The sequence below is a fragment of the Spermophilus citellus genome (assembly GCF_964194105.1).
Source record: "Spermophilus citellus genome assembly, chromosome: 11".
Taxonomy (NCBI): Eukaryota; Metazoa; Chordata; class Mammalia; order Rodentia; family Sciuridae; genus Spermophilus; species Spermophilus citellus.
In genome coordinates this window covers 103,703,685-103,724,681 of record NC_138192.1, presented here as the reverse complement: position 1 = coordinate 103,724,681, position 20,997 = coordinate 103,703,685, and the positions used below count along the sequence as shown (strand labels likewise).

General features: G+C 35.6%; 1 protein-coding gene across 3 annotated transcripts in view; it reads right to left on the bottom strand.

The window, feature by feature from the left end:
* Positions 1–4,893: 4,893 nt before the first annotated feature.
* The window catches only part of BMPR2 (bone morphogenetic protein receptor type 2), a 165,788-nt gene continuing 149,684 nt past the window's right edge, over positions 4,894–20,997 (bottom strand). For all 3 annotated transcript variants that reach the window (XM_081261579.1, XM_081261581.1, XM_081261580.1), the window contains 3 exons: positions 11,501–11,673; positions 6,812–8,091; positions 4,894–5,522 (listed from right to left, as the gene is read on the bottom strand). In XM_081261579.1, the coding sequence (XP_081117705.1) occupies positions 5,272–5,522; positions 6,812–8,091; positions 11,501–11,673 (1,704 nt within the window). In that variant the 3' untranslated portion in view covers positions 4,894–5,271. The remainder of the gene's footprint in view (positions 5,523–6,811; positions 8,092–11,500; positions 11,674–20,997) is intronic.

Below are 20,997 nucleotides of genomic sequence, written 5' to 3'. Positions count from 1 at the left end.
CTACAAAAATGTTCATGGAATTATACCTGATTTTTGTAGGGTTTGTTTTTAAAAATGAATCTTGTGTTTAGTGTTCAACACAACAACTGATACAAAGAAATGTAAAACATTGTGGTTCAATAAATACTAAGCTTACTGCAATGTAAGTTAAAAATTTTAATGGCAAAATGATATACAATTCTGTATGCATGGCTTTTTAGTTATAATTAATGAAAATATAAAATCATAAAAACTTCACAATAGAAAATGTTAGATAATATAAAAATTAAGTGCTGATTTGCTGGTAGTCTGATGATTGAATCCAATGTCAAATGATAACTAACTCTCAATTCTATAAAACTACTGAACTATTACTTAAATGGAGTAATTAATTTAAGTAGAATGTAAAATATAATTTTATGTGCTCTTAAATATAAGGTCATTAAAATGGAACTGAGAAGGAAAAGCTAAAGAGATTGAAACAATTTTGTTTGAAGAACTGAGATTTAGATGTTAACTGAGAAGTCTGAAGTATACTAGAGTAACAGTGTTAGAGATGATGACCAATTGTTCTTTTTTTTTTTTCCCTTACTGGGTAAAGAAATTGATTTAAAAATGAAGCAAGAGGGAGACAGAATAGACATGCAGAAAACTTTTCTGACACATAAAACTGCAAGTCAGATAGCAGAGGGACAGAGTAAACCAGACATAAACCATGTGGCAATTTAGGGAGAGTAATGGGTAGGTGCACTAGAGCACTCTCTGTGATATCCTCTTTTCTCATATGTTAATCTAGAAACGTGCAGAAAAGCCTTCTTTGGATAATAACTTTTGTGTAACTAGCTCCAACAGTGATTTGCCAGATTTATTTAATGAGTATATCTAGGAAGAGATCATGTAAGGTAGTTTGGGGCAGTTTGCATAGTTCATAATCTCAAAGGTAAAATGCAACTTCATTGCTGGGAAAAAAAAACCCACTATCAATCAAGGCTATGAATATTTAGAAATATCCCAGTCTGAAAGAGACTCCTGGGGTGTATGTGGGAGTTATTACTCAATTTCTAGAATGGCTGGTCTAGATAATCAAGTGTGCAGATTATAAGAGTACAGTTTGCTAAGAAGATAAGGTAATATATAAAGCAATCTGTGAATAATTATGTAAAATAACCTGCATACAACTGGTAGTAAGTTCAACATGTATTTATAAAATGTGGTATAGAAATGTAACGTCACATCAAGTTCTAAGAGTTAACAATCTCCAATGAAATATTCATGCCTGTAAGTATGAAAAAAAGAAAATAAAAAGTTTATTGACATATTCAATTTTTTAAATGACTTTCAAGAGACATATTTACAGAGAATAAAAATTCAGTATAATAGCTGTGGCCTAACTTGGCTTTAGAAGACAAACTTGTAAATATTTTACATAAAAAGATTTGCCAATTTTGTGATAATTCCAACTGAAACACATACTTACTTGAGTAGTGTTTCTTCTTTTCTAGTTATTTTTATATTCAGAATCAATGTACATTTTCTAGAACAAGTAAATACATATGAGGAAGCTACATTACTTTGTGAAAGATAATATTATCCTTGTATCTTTCCCATATCCTATTCAATTAGTTCTCTGGATTAACAAATTTTCTAAAGTCACTAAATGCAGAAATTTCAAAGATTAAAAATTTCAAAGGATTGATGAGATTGAAGTTCTATGCTAATTTAATTTTTCCAAATCTAGTATGGAATCATTTTAGGAAAACGTTCCCAAAACTACCTTCACTTTTTCCTTAAAATTTACTTTACCTTTAGTTCTGCAATATAAGAAAGCTAGGAGTTAGGTGAATTATTTTAAGGTGGCAAACTTAAGATTGAATTTTGTTTTGAACTAGTAATTATGTCTTAAGCAACAAAAGGCATAGGCAAGTCTATACATTTTATGGTTGCCTAACTGCTAAAATCATTAAGGTGTCTGCTTTGGCTTATATACAAACCATAATTGTGCTGGAACATAATGACTGAATTTCTTAAAAATGTCAGTACAATACACAACCTGTCATACAGTATGTAGGCAATATGCTACACATAAGAGATGTAGAGAGGCAGACACAGGCTAAATCCCATCTTTTTCTGTAACTAGATGTGAACCTTGGACAAATTATCTAGTTTCTCTTAACTTTGTTTTCCTCATCTGTAAAGTGGGAACGTTAGCTCATTTGGGTCACTGTGAGGATTAAGTACCATATATATCTCCCAGTATTCTGTATGTGCCTTTTCATACTTTCTACAGGAACAGTTTTTTTTTCTTTCCCAATTATACATTTAGAAAAAAGTTTTAGAAAATATTTAAATGTAAAAAAAAAAAAGAAAGAAAAAGGTTTTAGGATTTATATTTAAATCATTTAGTGTAAACAAAATCCAAATCAAGTTCTTTTAATTACTTAATTCTGGTATACAATTTAGATTTGTTAAGGGAACTGATATTAGACTTACCTAGCATGATTACCTAGCATGACACTTTTAAGGTTACATTAATACCTAGTGAAATAAGTTTTCATATTTTCAAATTCAGTGGCCCTTTATTTAAAAAGACCCAAATTCTTTTCTAAATGCAAAATTTTGTGATAGCATTTAATTATCAGCTTTAAGAAACATTTATTGTTACATGAACAAAATTAGCAATTATACAATTTAAATCATTTAAAGTGATTTTCTTGCTTATATATTACAAAAATTCTAAAAGTCTGATGTATAATTTAACCTAAATTTTTAATATGATCCATACTTTCTACCTCTCCTATTTTTTCAACAGTTGACTAAAATAACTGGGGAAAGAAAATTGTTTTAAACATGTTTGCATGAAATGGAAACTATGCAGTTATTTTAATTGGGTAAGTTATTTTTTAAAGCATTTTATTATTGAACATTAAAAAATGTTGAAAAACTTAAAGTGGACTGGCCCAAATAGAAAGTCTACCAGAGCATACAGAACTCTTCGTCTGATAGGAAAAGGTCAGTTAAAACCTCAGATAGTCATTTATCCTTAATGCTTGGAGATGGAATATAATTTATTTTGATTCAATATTGTCTCCTAAATGTTTGAAAAGACTATTCTGAAATGCATTTGAAAGACATTTAAAGACAAGAGAACTAAATGAAAATTTCCTGGGAAAAACTACAAATAATTTGTCACAAAGATAAAAGATAATAGCTTTATGAAAAAGTTATATGCCAGAAGACTAAAAAATATGTTAAAGGTCTGAATCACAAGAAAGGTCCAATAAAATACAAAAGGTGGAAATCCTGGGCACTAAAAATAATCTTAATTCTAAGAATCAAGACCTGTAATCAGCAATCCAGTTGAATAAATGGTAAATGTTGTAATCTCTAACTCATAACATCACAGCAGATGGCAATAAGAAGGCTTATATATAAATAAGTCACAAGTATTTTGGACAGCCAGCTGGGAAGTTTAAGCTGTCTTTTACTAAATGCTTGAGACAGAGAGTATGAATGAGAAAATATTTTTCAGGAGGTAAGAACTTAAATCAGAAATTTGGGGATTTATGTTTTTCTCTTAACTTTTTATGTCCCAGAAAAATCTTAGAACTTAATCAGATAATGTTATACTAAGTATTCCATGAATCTGAAAAAAATAAGCGAGATCACTGTTTTCAAATTGTCAGAATATAATTTGTTTAGGAAAAAAAATCCCTTATTTGAAAGAAAGTGCTTAATTAAAAAAAAAACATGCAGAGGTTGTTATTTTAGAAAAAAAATATAAGTAATCAAAGAAGCAAGGAAGCTTTAAAAACAATATTATTTTAAGGGTTTACTATCACTAAAAGGTGTATTCTAATGCAATATAAATAATAAATTCTGCTCACATATCAGAGATTATGTGAAAAACTAGCAACAGGAGAAATTATGAAATGAGGACTACGGATGAAATACACAGTTTTGCAGAGAGAGAGAGAGGGTAAATCTCAGCCTGTTCAAGAAAGGTAAGTTTGGCAGTATTCTTTCCTGCCATAGAGATTTGGCATGCCAGTTGAATGATTTTTCTACACAGTGTTTTAGGTCATGGGTAAAGGAAATCATTTTCACATAAAGTCACTAGGCTTTGCTTGGGAACACAATAAAGTACTACAGGTTCAAAACTATGAATTATTTTTGAAGTTATAATAAAAGAAAAATGTAATTTTCTTTGAGTCAAAGATGGCCTATTCAGAGAATGAAGGTTATAAAACTATAATGTCTTAACCACCTACTTACTAAAATTCCATGTAAGTTTAACTCTAAATGTTTTCTGATAAAAATGTATTTCTTAAATAAATGAATATGGAACATGTATATACAAAAATAAAATTAAAAGTTAAAAAGCTAATATTTGATTTCTTGTATTTTGTTCTCTGCTCTTTTATGAACTTCCAAAACCAGAATCAAATATACTTGTTAAAATGCCCAAAAGGATATGTTTAAGATTTGGAAGATTAAAAGAATATGGCATTTCAAAATGGGTTTTGGTAGTTTCTTCTACAGAGCCCTTTCAGACAATGTTTCTGCATTCTCCAAAAAGAGAGAGAAAGCAAGAAATCAGGTAGCTGCTTTCTTCTGTGCAAAATTCACTGTCACAAACTGACCTACAAAAAGCATGGGAGATAGGGGAGAAAACTTTTCAGATTATGGAAGAATGAGGGGAGAAAAATGTTCATATTATGGAAGAATGTGTGCCCCATTAGGAAGAGCGCTTACAAGAAAGCTTATTTGTGGTCTACAGACTATTGCACATTCAAACAAAATACAAGAGAAAAGAATGTCCAACAGATAATATGTTTAAGAACATATCAACATATAAACTAGCTTGTGCCCAGAAATAAAACATGGATACCAGACACCACTGCAGGCAAACCTGTCTTAATTTGTTTCTGTTTTAATGACCTTTAGAAAATGGTCCAAACTGATTATCAGCAATACAATGTTTTTGCTTTTTTTTTCTTAAAAAAATATTTTGAGACCACTTTTGATACACACACATATAATTCTGTGGTCATAACAGACAAATACAACTTTAGCGAGACTAAACAAAAGTGCAAAACTTAAAAAAACAAAATTAAAAAATATGGAAGCATAAGCTAATTTTTCTGCATAGCTGAAATCTATTTAAAGCAAGTCCTTGTTGCAGGAGTGGGAAGGGGTGCTGACAGGAGGATAAAGCAGTTTTTTTTTTTTAAGTGTCTTCTGCATGTTTAAATGATGCAAAAAATAATTTCACTCCGTAACCTTGAAAACATTTCACAGACAATTCATTCCTATATCTTTAGACACCATGGTTGTAGCAGTGCCTCCTTCTGCAAGGTAAACGGCGGTGCTGGATTTGGAATGAACTGCCCTATCACTGCCATTGTTGTTGACCTCACAGTCCAGTGGTTCAGTAGAGATGACCCAGGTGGAAGGGCGCCATCGCTTAAGAGAATAGGGAGTTTTCACACGCTTCTTGATCTTTTCACCTGATCCTGATTTGCCATCTTGCGTTGACTCACCTACTGAAAATAAAAGTATGGAAAAATGAAATGTGTATAAAGAAAACATTAAGAAGTAAAAGGTTAGGGTTGAATTTCAAGAGTAGGTCAAGCCAATATCTATAGAAGGTGATAATGCAAATTTCTTGAAATTCACAATGCCAGGCAATGTTTTTCTAGGCAAAATTTAACCAATTCATTTTGAAACTCTTTATGTCAAACATTTTTGTAACTGACTGAATTACAGAGAAATAAATAAAATATAGAAAATACACAAGTATAAATGGAGAAAATTCAGAAGTCCTTAGGTGTTTTCTCAAATTCTTTGGTTTTGGTAGAGATCCCAATTTGGTAAATTATTCTACTTAATGCTCAAAGTAGATCAGATTTTAAAGGCATCTAAGCATATATTTTTTTCAGAAGAAGGACAGAAATATTAGGGTACAAAATGTCCAGTAATTCTCTCTTCCCGTACCTGGCAAGCTATTTTATTGACACAGAGCCCTGCAATAAGGGTGTGTCGACTGGTCTATAATACAAGCCACTTAAGCAAGGGGCTACATTGTTTTTTGGGGGGACTTGTATCTTTCTTGCAGTCCATTTTATAGTCTGTAACAACCATAAAACATGACATTTTTTTCTTCCTTATGTATTGACAGTTTAGAAACAAACCATTTTGTATAATGATGACTGTTAGAAATTTTAGTGAGCTTTCCTATCTTGTTTTGTAATATCTTTAGGGCCAAAACCCAAGCATCAACTTATTATTTAAGTTGTCCTGTTGCCCATAATACAATACCATAAGTACAGGTGGAATTCAACATGTAACTCTTGAAAAAGATGACACTAAGCAACTGAGAACAACTTTAACAGTTTCTTCATAATCGCTTTTCTGAAATTTCTATGTACTTTTAAGACTTACTAAGGTTAAAATAAAAATGTAGGTATAATAGACGCTAATATGTGTAAAAATATATCAAAAATTATAATGGCATAATGTTATTTAGAGCTGTTAAACTGGTATTTATTTAATCCTATCTGCTCATAATAAGTGCATGAGAGTAGCATTCACATAAAGCATATATTAAATTGGGAATTCTTCTATTGTGACATTCACCTTTTAATTATTTATGACAAAATTGTTTCTTCTTACAATAGTCCAATTACTTTTGAAGCCTAACCAAATGGTTTATTTCTATTTCCCAAAGTGATAAAGGTAAACAGTCACTGGTTGGAACACAATCTGATTTTATGTAGCTATTTAAATGGCTTCAAAGAATACGTAAGAGATGTTCCATGATCCCTCCACTTACTCTGTATACTGCCGCCATCTAGGACATTTGTGGCTGAAAGATCCAGAGAATTGGGCCTCTGTGCTCTTCTGGGCTTTGATGGCCCTGGATCTGTTACTGTGCTTGAAACAACCTGTGTAAGAACATCTTGTTCTGAACATGGATTACTGTTGTTGTTATTGGAATTAGTTCGGCCACCTTCTAGTGGCCGTTCCCTCCTGTCCACAAGACGATCTAGAACACTTTCATCATGGCCAGCTTGTTGGTCTCGTCTTAGCAAAGGTTCATGCTCATCAGGACTGGAATTAATATTCAGCCGGGTATCCTCACTAATAAATTGATTGTGCAGCATTTCTTGGGCCCTATGTGTCACCATGTTGGCTGTCTGGCCTGATGGAACTGCCCCATTGGCATACTGGGTTGTGGCAGCATGGGAGTTAACACTGTGGTTTCTACCTGCTACTCCATTCATGGTGACTGTCACCACATGAGGTTCTGCTGCATTGATTGTATTCATCTTGGCAACTCCAGTTTCAACTTGTTTCAAGTTAGATTTGTGCTTGCTGCCAAATTTTAGCCGGGGCTCCTTTGTTGAATTTTTGGTGTTCAAAGGCAAACTAGTAGGTCTCTTAGGAAGGTTCTGTTGTTTAGGGAGAGGGTAGATCTGAGTGGGTGGAACATCAGGAATTAAACATGCTTGGCCATTTGCAGCCTGGGTGTAGTCCTGCTGACCAGTCACTTCTACTGCAAGCTTTATGAGTGGGTAAAGCAAGCTAGAACTGGTACTACTCAGTGGGTCTGGCCCACTGAACTGTTTAAGAGAATGCTCCATCAGATTCTCATCAGAGCTTTCCTTGAGGTTCTTATCAACTTCTTTTGGGTCTAGCTTATTAGTCTCCAAGTCTTCTTCTGTCAGCTGTAAGCAGACAGGGGTTGGCCCAATTGACTGTGCAACATTTATGGCATGGAGATTTGTTTCATCTGGGTATGGCATCTCAGATATAGTGGTCATACCAGTACTTGGAGTGAGACCAGTGGTGTTTGTGGTTGTTGTGTTGGTGGACAGACTGGTGACACTCGTTTCAGGGCTGGGGATTCGAGCTTGTGCTTGCTGTCGTTCATAATTTATTGAATTACGGTTCTTTTCCCCTACAGTCAAAGGTGTGCTGGACATTGAGTGCTCAGAGGAAATATTCTTCACAATGCTGTCAGTGTGATGGATAGAATCTTCAATGTATGAGGAAGAAGAATAATCTGGATAAGGGCCAATTTTTGGCACACGCCTATTATGTGACAGGTTGCTTAAAGAAAGAAAAAAAGTATGACATTGAGAATGTACATTTACGACAAATAGTCTCTTCAAGTAAAACCACTGATTTTAAAGGCTGAGCTGCTTTTCATTTTACTGCTAACTTATATTACTTAAAAGGTCTAATAAAATAATCAAGTATTAATAACCTGCTAAATGCTAATTTTATGTGAATTAAGACTACTGAAAAATCTATATGAATCTAGACTTTTATAGATGCTCATTAATTTTGGTTTAAGAGTCAATTTAAAAATATCCCCTATAATTTTAAAACATTACCAAATATACCTTTACAAACTATATACTTATACAACTAAACATTATGTTTTGTTAAGAGAAGGAACCATGGCATAAGTTTATTTCATATTTTCATAACCAAATATCCGCTGCTTACTCAACAAATGTTATAAATTAAGTTATATTAGCCAAATGATAAAAATAATAAGTTTTTAGGTGGCTTCAAAGAGTTCCAATTAAGAGGCACAGTCTAGCAACAGAACATTTTTTTCTGGGGTAGTCTAAGCAAAATCTGTGAAAGTCCTGCAGCCTAGGCTATGAGGCAGATAAAGGATCAAATGACATTCAGACAAAAGCTCAAAGAAGGGCTGGGGTTGTAGCTCAGTGGTAGAACACTTGCCTAGCACATGTGAGACACTGGGTTTGATCCTCAGCATCACATATAAATAAAATAAAGATATTGTGTCCATCTACAACTAAAAATATTTAAACAAAAAGCTCAAAGATTCAAAACTGCTCTCTAGTTATCAAGGGTTTGTCACAATCATTATCATTCCTCAGAAGTGGTGGTTTTTGACGAGTGCATTGTAACACTATAATTGTATAAGATCTCACTAAAATAAAACCAGGGATAGCTTTAACTAAAACAATAAAGGTACAAACATTGGGAACATTAACAGATAAAACTATTATAGGAGAGAAGCAGATGCTTAAGGAAAAGAGGTATTATAATAGAAATCTGATGAAGTTATGAGGGAAATGACAGGAAAGCAGAGAAAAAAAGGCTGTTACAGAGTCACAGGAAAAGGAAGCTAGGGCTGGGGTTGTGGCTCAGTGGTACAGCGCTTGCCTAGCATGTGTGAGGTACTGGGTTCAATTCTCAGCACCACATATAAAGAAGTAAATAAAATAAAGGTCCATCAACAACTAATAAAAAATATATATATATATATTTAAAAAAGAAAGCTAAGTAGGTATAGAGGTTAAGATGCAATAAAATAAAACCTAGGATAAGAATGAATATGGAATGGACTATGATTTAGGGGAATCTATAACAGACACTGGAGATGAGAAGCAACACTCAAGAGAGTAGAGCTGAATAACACAGGAGTCAGGGGAAAGGCCAAAGGGAAATATCAAGAGTTTCTTCTTACTATTCAAGAAAAGTTCAAAAGCATTTAATGTAAAAGCTTTAGCTGACTCTTCAAACAGGTATAAACAGCATATTAGAAAATTAGAATGAAAATTAGAATGAAAAGAGATGGGAACAAGCCTTCCTCAGATATTGGTAGAGTGAGAGAATTTATAGTAAGAAGTACTAGTCTCTACCTTCTTTGACTTATTTTTTAAAAAAATTTTTTTTTAGTTTTTTATGGAGCTTTATTTTATTTGCTTATTTATATGTGGTGCTGGGAATCGAATGCAGTGCCTCACACGTACAAGGCAAGCGCTCTACTGCTGAGCTACCAACTCAAGCCCCTTCATTGACTTATTGATGTAAAATATCCAAAATGGATTTGATCTATGTATAAGTAGTACAAATAGTTCATAATACAAATTCCTCTTAGAAAAGAGAAGAAGAGAAAATAGCAAAGAAAATGATTCAACAATGAAGTATATTTTTAATCTCAATTTTCTCTGGTAATTCTTCCCTGGATGCCTTTCTGAAATTTTTAAACATGTATTAGATAAAATTCATAGGAAGGTCTGTTCTTCCTAAATATGGAACACAGAAATAGAGATGAGTCAGTCTAAAAGTTTCAAGTTATAGGAATTTTTTTTAAAGCCTTTTAATTTAGAACTAAAAATTCATAGTTCTAACAAAGGAAACATCTCATAAAACAATGTTCATGGCAAAACAGAAAGAATGCTAGAATTTATTAAGAAAGAGCACTGGAGTTGGCATGGTGGCTCATGCCTGTAATACCAGCAGCACAGGAGGCTGAGGTAGGAGGATTGCAAGTTCAAAGGCAGTCTCAGCAACAGCAAGGCATGAAGCAACTCAGTGAGACGCCGTCTCTAAATAAAATATAAAATAGGGCTGGGGATATGGCTGAGTGGTTGAGTGCCCCCAAGTTCAATCCCCAGTATCCCCCCCTGCAAAAAAAGAAAAAAGAAAAATGAACGAGTATTGGATAGGAAGTCTTCAAACCTTAGTGTTCAGTAAAACAGAGTTAGATATATAGGCAGATTCACAGTACCCTTTATTAAAAAAAAAAAAACTCAGAGGAAGAAGGAATAACAACATAATGGGTATATTAGACAATATGTAGAAAGACTTATAAACCTTTTGAACTATAAAATTATTTTACTTTCATTACTTCAGGGAAGTTGAAGCATTACTAATCTCGGGGCTGGGGTTTTGGCTCAGTAGTGGAGCACTTGCCTATTAGCATGTGTTAGGCACTGGGTTCAATCCTCAGCACCACATAAAAATAAATAAATAAAATAAAGGTATTGTGTCCATCTACAATTTAAAAAATATATATTATTTATTTATTTTTGTGGTGCTAGGGATTGAACCCAGGGCCTTGTGAATGTGAGGCAAGCACTCTACCAACTGAGCTACATCCCCAGCCCTCTAAAAAAATTTTTTTTTTTTAAAAAAAAGGGTAATCTCGGGGCTCGAGATGTGGCTCAAGTGGTAGTGCGCTCGCCTGGCATGCGTGAGGCACTGGGTTCGATCCTCAGCACCACATAAAAATAAAATAAAGATATTGTGTCCATCTAAAACTAAAAAATAAATATTAGGGCTGGGATTGTGGCTCAGCAGTAGAGCACTCGCCTAGTGCGCGCGGGACCCGGGTTCGATTCTCAGCACCACATAAAAATAAAGGCATTGTGTTGTGTCCATCTACCAAAAGAAAAAAAAAAAAAAGATTCTCTCACTCTCTCTTTCTCTCAAAATAAATAAATAAATAAATATTTTAAAAAGGGTAATCTCTTTATCTTCAGATGTAAAAAATACAGATTCCATCTTGTACTCATACCAAATAAATGTTTTTCAGTAGAAAAATGGAGATAGTAAAAGAAAAATTGAAACTTTACAAAGTATGAGTTAGTCACTGCCTTATTAGGTTGGCTTAGCAGTATTTATTTCCTGTTTTTTTGTTTGGTCTAAGTTTCTAATACTGATATAGTTGTCAAACCCCTCAGGGCCTCACCGCTCATTCTGCATAGCAGTAGTCATGGGATTGACTGTTGGGCTCACAGATTTGTTTCTTTCCCATATCATCATAAGTTCAGCCATCCTTTCCTCAGCACACTGCGCAGTAAGACGAGCCTCTGCATCTTGGTCCCAACAGTCTTCGATTGTCTCCTTGAGTGATCTCACCGCCTGTAACATAAAGTACATGTCAAACATTATGTCTTAAATAAAATGTACCAAGCTTTTTAGTTTATACCATGAGATAAAAGAAAAATCAGGTTCTTTAAAACCAGTATTGTACAAAGCTATATTTTAGCCTTCAGAGATTTCTTTAATTTTTTATTATTTATTTATTTATATTATTACTATTATTATTTATTTATATGACTTCAGAGATTTATAAAGGTGTTTTGCAAAAAGTGAAATTTTAGAACAATTCTCAGAAGCTGAGGAGCAAGGAAGCAAGTAAGCTTTAACTTAACTCTTTGAAAAATTATCTATAAGGCTAAGAAGCTATAATCTGTTATAGATATTTCTTTAAGGCCACAAGTTTATGACACTGTTTTATTTCAATTGATAGCCACTAATTCTATTTAAAAGATAAGTTCTGAGTTTGATAGATTTTTGCCATTTGGCCATCTTCTGTCCATAGGTGGACCTTCTCACCTTTATTCCTAGTCAAATGTGCTTCATTACAACCTTAAAACTTAAAATAGTTCCATTCTGTAGTATTCCCATACATCTGCAATGAACAATAGTCTTTCTTTGGGGAAAGTTTTTTATTTTTCTTTTTTAAATACTGCATTATAATTATACACAATGGGACATTCATTGTGGGAAAGTTGGTTTTAATTCACTTCAAGAAAACAGACTTTGGGAAATTAAAGGGATATGGATAGGGAAAGAAGAATTAGCACTATTTGCTAACGATATGATTCTATACCTAGAAGACCCAAAAAATTCCACCAGAAAACTTCTATAACTAATAAATGAATTCATCAAAGTAGCAGGATATAAAATCAACACGGATAAATCAAGGGTATTTCTGTCTATCAGTGTCAAACCCTCTAAAGGAGAAATGAGGAAAACCCCATTTACAATAGACTAAAAAAAAAAAACTTGGGGGCTGGTGTATATCTCAGTTGGTAGAGTGCTTGCCTCTCATTCACAAGGCCCTGGTTCAATCCCCAGCACCAATAAATAAATAAATACATACATACATACGTACTTGGAAATCAACTTAACGAAAGAGGTGAAAGACCTCTACAATGAAAACTACAGAATGCTAAAGAAAGAAATTAAAGAAGACCTTAGAAGATGGAAAGATCTGCCTTGTTCTTTGGATAGGCAGAATTAATACTGTCAAATGACCATACTATCAAAAGCACTACACAGATTTAATACATGGGCTGAGGATATAGCTCAGTTGGTAGAGTGCTTGCCTCACATGTACAAGGCCCTGGGTTCAATCCCCAGTACCACACACACACACACACACACACACATACACAAAACAGATTTAATGCAATTCCAATCAAAATCCCAATGACATTTCTCATAGAAATAGAAAAAACAATCATGAAACTCATCTGGAAAAATAAGAGACCCAGAATAGCTAAAGCAATCCTTAGCAAGAAGAGTAAAGCAGGTGTCATCACTATACAGACCTTTAACTATACTACAGAGCAATAGTAACAAAAACAGCATGACATTGGCACCAAAACAGACTGGTAGACCAATGGTACAGAATAGAGGACCCAGAGACAAACCCACATAATTACAGTTATCTTATATTAGACAAAGGTGCCAAAAACATACATTGGAGAAAAGATAGCCTCTTCAACAAATGGTGGTGGGAAAACTGGAAATCCATATGCAGCAAAATGAAATTAAGTCGCTCTCTCTTACCATACACAAAACTCAGCTCAAAGTGGATCAAGGCTCTAGGAATTAGACCAGAGACAATGAGTTTAATAGAAGAAAAAGTAGGCCCCAATCCCCATCATGTCGATTAGGCCCCAATTTTCTTAATAAGACTCCTATAGCACAAGAATTAAAGTCAAGAATCAATAACTGGGTTGTGGCTCAGAGGTAGAGTGCTTGTCTAGCATGCATAAGGCACTGGGTTTGATCCTCAGCAACTCATAAAATATAAGAAAAATATATGTCCACCTAAAACTAAAAAATAAATATTAAAATAAATAAATGGGATGGATTCAAACTAAAAAGCTTCTTCTCAGCAAAAGAAACAATCTCTGAGGTGAACAGAGAGCCTACATTTTGGGAGCAAATTTTACCACACGCACATCAGATAGAGCACTAATCTCTAGGATATATAAAGAACTCAAAAATATTAAAACCAAAAAAACAAATAACCCTATCAATAAATGGGCCAAGGAACTAAACATACACTTCTCAGAAGATGATATACATTCAATCACCAAATATAGGAAAAAATGTTCAACATCTCTAGCAATTAGAGAAATGTAAATCAAAATTACTCTTAAGATTTCATCTCATTCCAGTCAGAATGGTAGCTATTAAGAATACAAACAACAATAAGTGTTGGCGAAGATGTGAGGAAAAAGGCACACTCATACATTGCTGGTGGGACTGCAAATTGGTGTAGCCAATATGGAAAGCAGTATGGAGATTTCTTGGAGAACTAGGAATGGAACCACCATTTGACCCAGCTATCCCTCTCCTTGGTCTATTCCCAAAGGACTTAAAAACAGCATACTGGTAGATTCCAACATGGCGGTGGGCGCAGAGAGATCAAGTCTCTGACCTCTTCAGCTGTGCGGGCATAGGGAGTCGTAAACAATCTAAATTCTGTTTGCTCAGGATCACTAGGCAATGCTGAGCTGACGTGGATCTGGGGCAAACAGTCTGGGCCTCTCAGAACACACAGTGAGCCCAGATCGGCTGAATTCAAGCTCCCGTTCACCTGCTTCCCGCGGACAAACAGCTGTGACTCAGCACTAATCCATCCGGCTGAAACAACTGGTCAGCCCTTCTGATCCTACGGAGGTAAATGCCAACCGAGCCATCATAGGTAGTGGCCACAGGTTTGAAACGGGGCTTGGGAGAGACAGTAAGGACCACCCGTTCCATTGGTCACCTGGCAAAGGAAAACGAACTGTCGCCATTTGCAAGAGATACCACCATGGCAGAGAACTGACGTCACCAGATTGTGGCAGAGGAGATAACTTCATTGAAACCTGTGGCTACAGGTGTGTAATTCCCTAGCCTTCCCTCTCCACACATCAGGGAAACCTTAAGGGCCCCTCCCAGCTCTCCCGTGAGCTTGATAGCCAAACCGAGGGAATCAGACGTGGCACGGGACGCGCGGCGCGGAACTCCCGACTACCGCTCCCACCAGTGCTGACAACTGAGGTCTCTTGCACCAGCTACTGGGGGCGTGGCTACCGGAGGGCAAGTAAAATTCGCTGAGGATTCTCAGCCCCAAGCTCTACAAACTTAGGGTCTGAGGGAATGGCAGACAGGGAGAGTGTGCCCAGTCGTTCATGAAAACAGGGCTCCCAGGAGCAGCAGACCTGGAGTGTAGCCAGTATTGTGGTGAGCGGCATCCGTGAGAGGGGCCTGGATAGAGGAAAAGTGGGGAAGTGACTAGACACAAGAGGAGGCCCTAGGCACTCGGGATTGGAGACTCGCCCAGTCTGGGAGGAGGAGCTGCTGCACAGTGATTGGTTCCCGCGTACTGACAGGAGAGACTTGGCCTGGTGGGCACAGCGCCACCTACTGGAAGAGAAGTTAATCAAATGCTAAGACTGCATTTATTAGTTTTTTTTTTCTCTCTTTTTTTTTTGATTTGGGTTTTTTCTTTCATTTTCATTTTTCTTTCTTGTTGTTTTTTAAATTTTTTTTAATTTTTTTTTCTTTTTTTTATTGATTGTTCAAAACATTACAGAGCTCATGATATATCATCTTTCATACATTAGACTCAATTGGGTCTTGAACTCCCATTTTTACCCCAAATACAGATTGCAGAATCACATCTGTTACATATTCACATTATTACATAATGGCATATTAGTGACTGTTGTATTCTGCTACCTTTCCTATCCCCTACTATCCCCCCTCCCCTCCCCTCCCCTCCCATCTTCCCTCTCTAGCTCCTCTGCTGTTGTTCAATTCTCTCCCCCTTTTTTCCCCCTCCCCCTTGCCCCTCATAACCTCTTATACTTTTGTGTATCATTGAAGGTCTCCTACCATTTCCATATGCTTTCCCTTCTCTCTCCCTTTCTCTCCCCCCATTCGTCTTTGTTTACTGTTAGTCTTTTCCTCATGCTCTTCCTTCCTGTTCTGTTCTTAGTTGCTCTCTTTATATCAAAGAAGACATTTGGCATTTGTTTTTTAGGGCTTGGCTAGCTTCACTTAGCATAATCTGCTCTAATGCCATCCATTTCCCTGCAAATTCTATGATTTTGTCATTTCTTAGTGCTGCATAATACTCCATTATGTATACATGCCACATTTTTTTTATCCATTCATCTATTGAAGGGCATCTAGGTTGGTTCCCCAGTCTAGCTATTGTGAATTGTGGTGCTATAATCATTGATGTGGCCGTATCCCTATAGTGCGCTCTTTTAAGGTCCTCAGGGAATAGTCCAAGAAGCGCGATAGCTGGGTCAAATGGTGGCTCCATTCCCAGCTTTCCCAGGAATCTCCATACTGCTTTCCAAATTGGCCTCACCATTTTGCAGTCCCACCAGCAGTGTACAAGTGTACCCTTTTCCCCACACCCCCACCAACACTTATTGTTGTTTGACTTCATAATGGCTACCAATCTTACTGGAGTGAGATGGTATCTTAGGGTGGTTTTGATTTGCATTTCTCTGATTGCTAGAGATGGTCAGCATTTTTTCATGTACTTGTTGATTGGTTGTATGTCCTCCTCTGAGAAGTGTCTGTTCAAGTCCTTGGCCCATTTGTTGATTGGGTTATTTGTTATCTGATTGTTTAATTTTTTGAGTTCTTTGTACATTCTGGATATTAGGGCTCTATCTGAGGTGTGAGGGGTAAAAATTTGTTCCCAGGATGTAGGCTCTCTATTTACCTCTTTTATTGTTTCTCTTGCTGAGAAAAAACTTTTTAGTTTAAGTAAGTCCCATTTGTTGATTCTTGTTATTAACTCTTGGGCTATGGGCGTCCTATTAAGGAATTTGGAGCCCGACCCCACTATATGTAGATCGGAGCCAACTTTTTCTTCTATCAGACGCAGCGTCTCTGATTTGATATCTAGCTCCTTGATCCATTTTGAGTTAACTTTTGTGGATGGCGAGAGAAAGGGATTCAATTTCATTTTGTTGCATATGGATTTCCAGTTTTCCCAAAACCATTTGTTGAAGATGCTATCCTTCCTCCATTGCATGTTTTTAGCCCCTTTATCAAATATAAGATAGTTGTAACTTTGTGGATTAGTCTCTGTGTCCTCTATTCTGTACCACTGGTCCACCTGCCTGTTTTGGTACCAGTACCATGCTGTTTCTGTTACTATTGCTTTGTAGTACAGTTTGAACTCTGGTATCGCTATACCTCCAGATTCACACTTCCTGCTTAGAATTGCTTTTGCTATTCTGGGTCTTTTGTTTTTCCATATGAATTTCATGATTGCTTTATCTATTTCTACAAGAAATGCTGTTGGGATTTTGATTGGCATCGCATTAAACCTGTAGAGAACTTTGGATAATATCGCCATTTTGATGATGTTAGTTCTGCCTATCCATGAACAGGGTACATTTTTCCATCTTCTCAGATCTACTTCTATCTCTCTCTTTAGGGTTCTGTAGTTTTCATTGTATAAATCTTTCACCTCTTTTGTTAGGTTGATTCCCAAGTATCTTATTTTCTTTGAGGATATTGTGAATGGAGTGGTTTTCCTTATTTCCATTTCAGAGGTTTTGTTGCTGATATACAGGAATGCCTTTGATTTATGCGTGTTGATTTTATAACCTTCCACTTTGCTGAATTCATTTATTCACTCTAGCAGCTTCTTTGTAGACCCTTTTGGGTCTGTTAAGTATATTATCATGTCATCCGCAAATAGCGATAATTTAATTTCTTCTTTTCCTATTTTTATGCCTTTAATTTATTTTGTCTGTCTAATTGCTCTGGCCAGTGTTTCGAGAACTATATTGAATAGAAGTGGTGATAGAGGGCATCCCTGTCTTGTTCCAGATTTTAGAGGGAATGCCTTCAACTTTTGTCCATTCAGAATGATGCTAGCCTGAGGCTTAGCATAGATAGCTTTTACAATGTTGAGGTAAGTTCCTGTTATCCCTAGTTTTTCTAGTGTTTTGAACATAAAGGGATGCTGTACTTTGTCAAATGCTTTTTCTGCATCTATCGAGATGATCATATGGTTCTTGTCTTTAAGTCTCTTGATGTGGTGAATAGCATTTATTGATTTCCGTATATTGAACCAGCCTTGCATTCCAGGGATGAATCCTACTTGATCATGGTGCACATGTTTTTTGATATGTTTTTGTATTTGATTTGCCAGAATTTTATTGAGAATTTTTGCATCCAAGTTCATTAGAGATATTGGTCTGTAGTTTTCTTTCTTAGAAATGTCTTTGTCTGGTTTTGGGATCAGAGTGATGTTGGCCTCACAGCATGAATTTGGAAGAGCTCCTTCTTTTTCTATTTCTTGAAATAGCTTGAAAAGTATTGGTATTAATTCTTCTCTAAAGGTTGTGTAGAACTCCGCTGTATACCCATCCAGTCCAGGGCTTTTCTTGGTTGGTAGTCTTTTGATGGCTTCTTCTATTTCTTCCTTTCTTATTGGTCTGTTTAAATTGTGTGTGTCTTCCTGTCTCAATCTGGGCAGATCATATGCCTTAAGAAATTTATCGATATCTTCACTATCTTCTATTTTATTGGAATATAGGGTTTCAAAATACTTTCTAATTATCTTCTGTATTTCTGTAGTGTCTGTTGTGATATTGCCTTTTTCATCCCGTATGTTGGTAATTTGAGTTCTCTCTCTTCTTCTCTTTGTTAGCATGGGTAAGGGCCTGTCTATCTTATTTATTTTTTCAAAGAACCAAGTTTTAGTTTTATCAACTTTTTCAATGGTTTTTTTTTGTTTCAATTTCGTTGATTTCTGCTCTAATTTTAATTATTTCTTGTGTTCTACTACATTTGCTGTTGTTTTGCTCTTCCTTTTCTAGGTTTTTGAGGTGTAGTGTGAGTTCATTTATTTGTTGGTTTTTTCTTTTTTTGAGGAAAGAACTCCAAGAAATGAATTTCCCTCTTAAAACTGCTTTCTTTGTGTCCCATAGATTCCGGTATGTTGTGTCTGTATTATCATTTGTCTCTGAGAATTTTTTCATCTCCTCCTTTATGTCTTCTGTAACCCATTGATCATTCAGTAACATATTGTTCATTTTCCATGTGATGTAGGATTTTTCCTTCCTTCTTTTATCATTGATTTCCAATTTCATTCCATTGTGATCAGATATGGTGCATGGTATTATCTCCACGCCTTTATACTTACTAAGAGTTGCCTTATGGCATAATATATGGTCTATCTTTGAGTAGGATCCATGTGCTGCTGAGAAGAACGTGTATCCACTTGATGATGGTTGATATATTCTATATATGTCGGTTAAGTCTAGGTTATTGATTGTGCTGTTGAGTTCTATAGTTTCTTTATTCAGTTTTTGTCTAGAGGATCTGTCTAATGGCGAGAGCGGTGTGTTGAAGTCCCCCATAATTATTGTGTTGTGGTCTATTTGACTCTTGAACTTGAGGAGAGTTTGTTTTATGAATGTTGCAGCTCCATTGTTTGGTGCATACAAATTGATAATTGCTATGTCTTGATGGTGGATGGTTCCTTTTAACAGTATATAGTGTCCTTCTTTATCCTTCTTGATTAACTTAGGTTTAAAGTTGATTTTATTCGATATGAGTATGGCCACTCCTGCTTGCTTCTGAGGGCCATGTGAGTGGTTTGATTTTTCCCAACCTTTTACCTTCAGCCTGTGTATGTCTTTTCCTATCATATGAGTCTCTTGAAGGCAGCATATTGTTGGATTTGTTTTTTTGATCCAGGTTACTAGCCTATGTCTCTTGATTAGTGAGTTTAGGCCATTAACATTTAAGGTTACAATTGAGATATGATTTGTACTTCCAGTCATGCTTCTTTATTTATTTATTTTAGTTTGGCTGGTTTTACTTGTTGGTTATTTTCCTCCCCCTTTACTGAGATACCTCCTGCTGTTAGTTTTGGGCACTATTTTTCAATTCCTCTTCTTGTAGTATTTTGCTCAAAATGCTTTGCAGTGCTGGTTTTCTTGCTGCGAATTCTTTTAGCTTTTGTTTATCGTGAAAGATTTTAATTTCATTGTCAAATCTGAAGCTTAATTTTGCTGGATACAGTATTCTTGGTTGGAATCCATTATTTTTCAGCGTTTGAAATACATTGTTCCAGGATCTTCTTGCTTTCAAAGTCTGTGATAAGAAATCAGTCGTTAACCTAATTGGTTTACCCCTGAATGTAATGTGCCTCCTTTCTCTCGTAGCTTTTAATATTCTCTCCTTGTTCTGTACGTTGGCTATCTTCATAATTATATGTCTTGGAGTTGGTCTATTATGGTTTTGAATGTTTGGGGTCCTGTAGGCTTCCAGGATTTGGCAATCCATTTCATCTTTCATCTCTGGGAAGTTTTCTAGAATTATTTCATTTAATATGCTGTCCATTCCTTTGGTTTGAGTCTGTGCCTTCTTCTATCCCGATGAACCTCAAATTTGGTTTTTTTATGACATCCCATGTCTCTTGAATAAATTGCTCGTGGGATTTAAGCATCTTTTCTGTGTTGACTATATTATTTTCAAGTTGATAAACCTTGTCTTCATTATCTGATGTTCTGACTTCTACTTGATCAAGTCTATTTGTAATATTCTCGTTTGAGTTTTTAATTTGCTTTATATTTTTCTGCAATTCTAGGATTATTGTTTGATTTTTTTAAGATCTCTATCTCCTGGTAGAGCTTGTTCTTCGCCATTTGAATTTGTTTGTTTAATTCATTTTCAAAATATAGTTTTATTGCTTGGACTTGCTGTCTCATGTCTTCTCTAATATTCCTTTCCATTCGAGTTAGGTATGCCTTGAGATCTTTCCCTATCCCTGCTTCTGATGTTTCTATGTCCTCCTGTAGAATTAAGTTGTCCTGCATTGTTTATACTCCTTTTTTCCCTTGTTTTCTCATGTTGTCCACGTTACTTTCCAGCTCTATTTGATTGCCGTGTTTTTGCTCTCTTCTATAGATTTGTTTTGGTTCTGTACTACTCTGTTGTTTCTTCTTTGTGTTGTTAAACTGTGCCTGCTAACGTGGATTCTGCTGGGAAGGAATTCCGACGGCCGAGCTCCAGTGACGTCACTACTCTACTAACAGAGTGGAGCAAGTAGAAGCCAGAACGTCAGATAATGAAGACAAAATATATCATCTTGAAACGAGTCTAGCCAACTCAGAAAGGCGGGTAAAA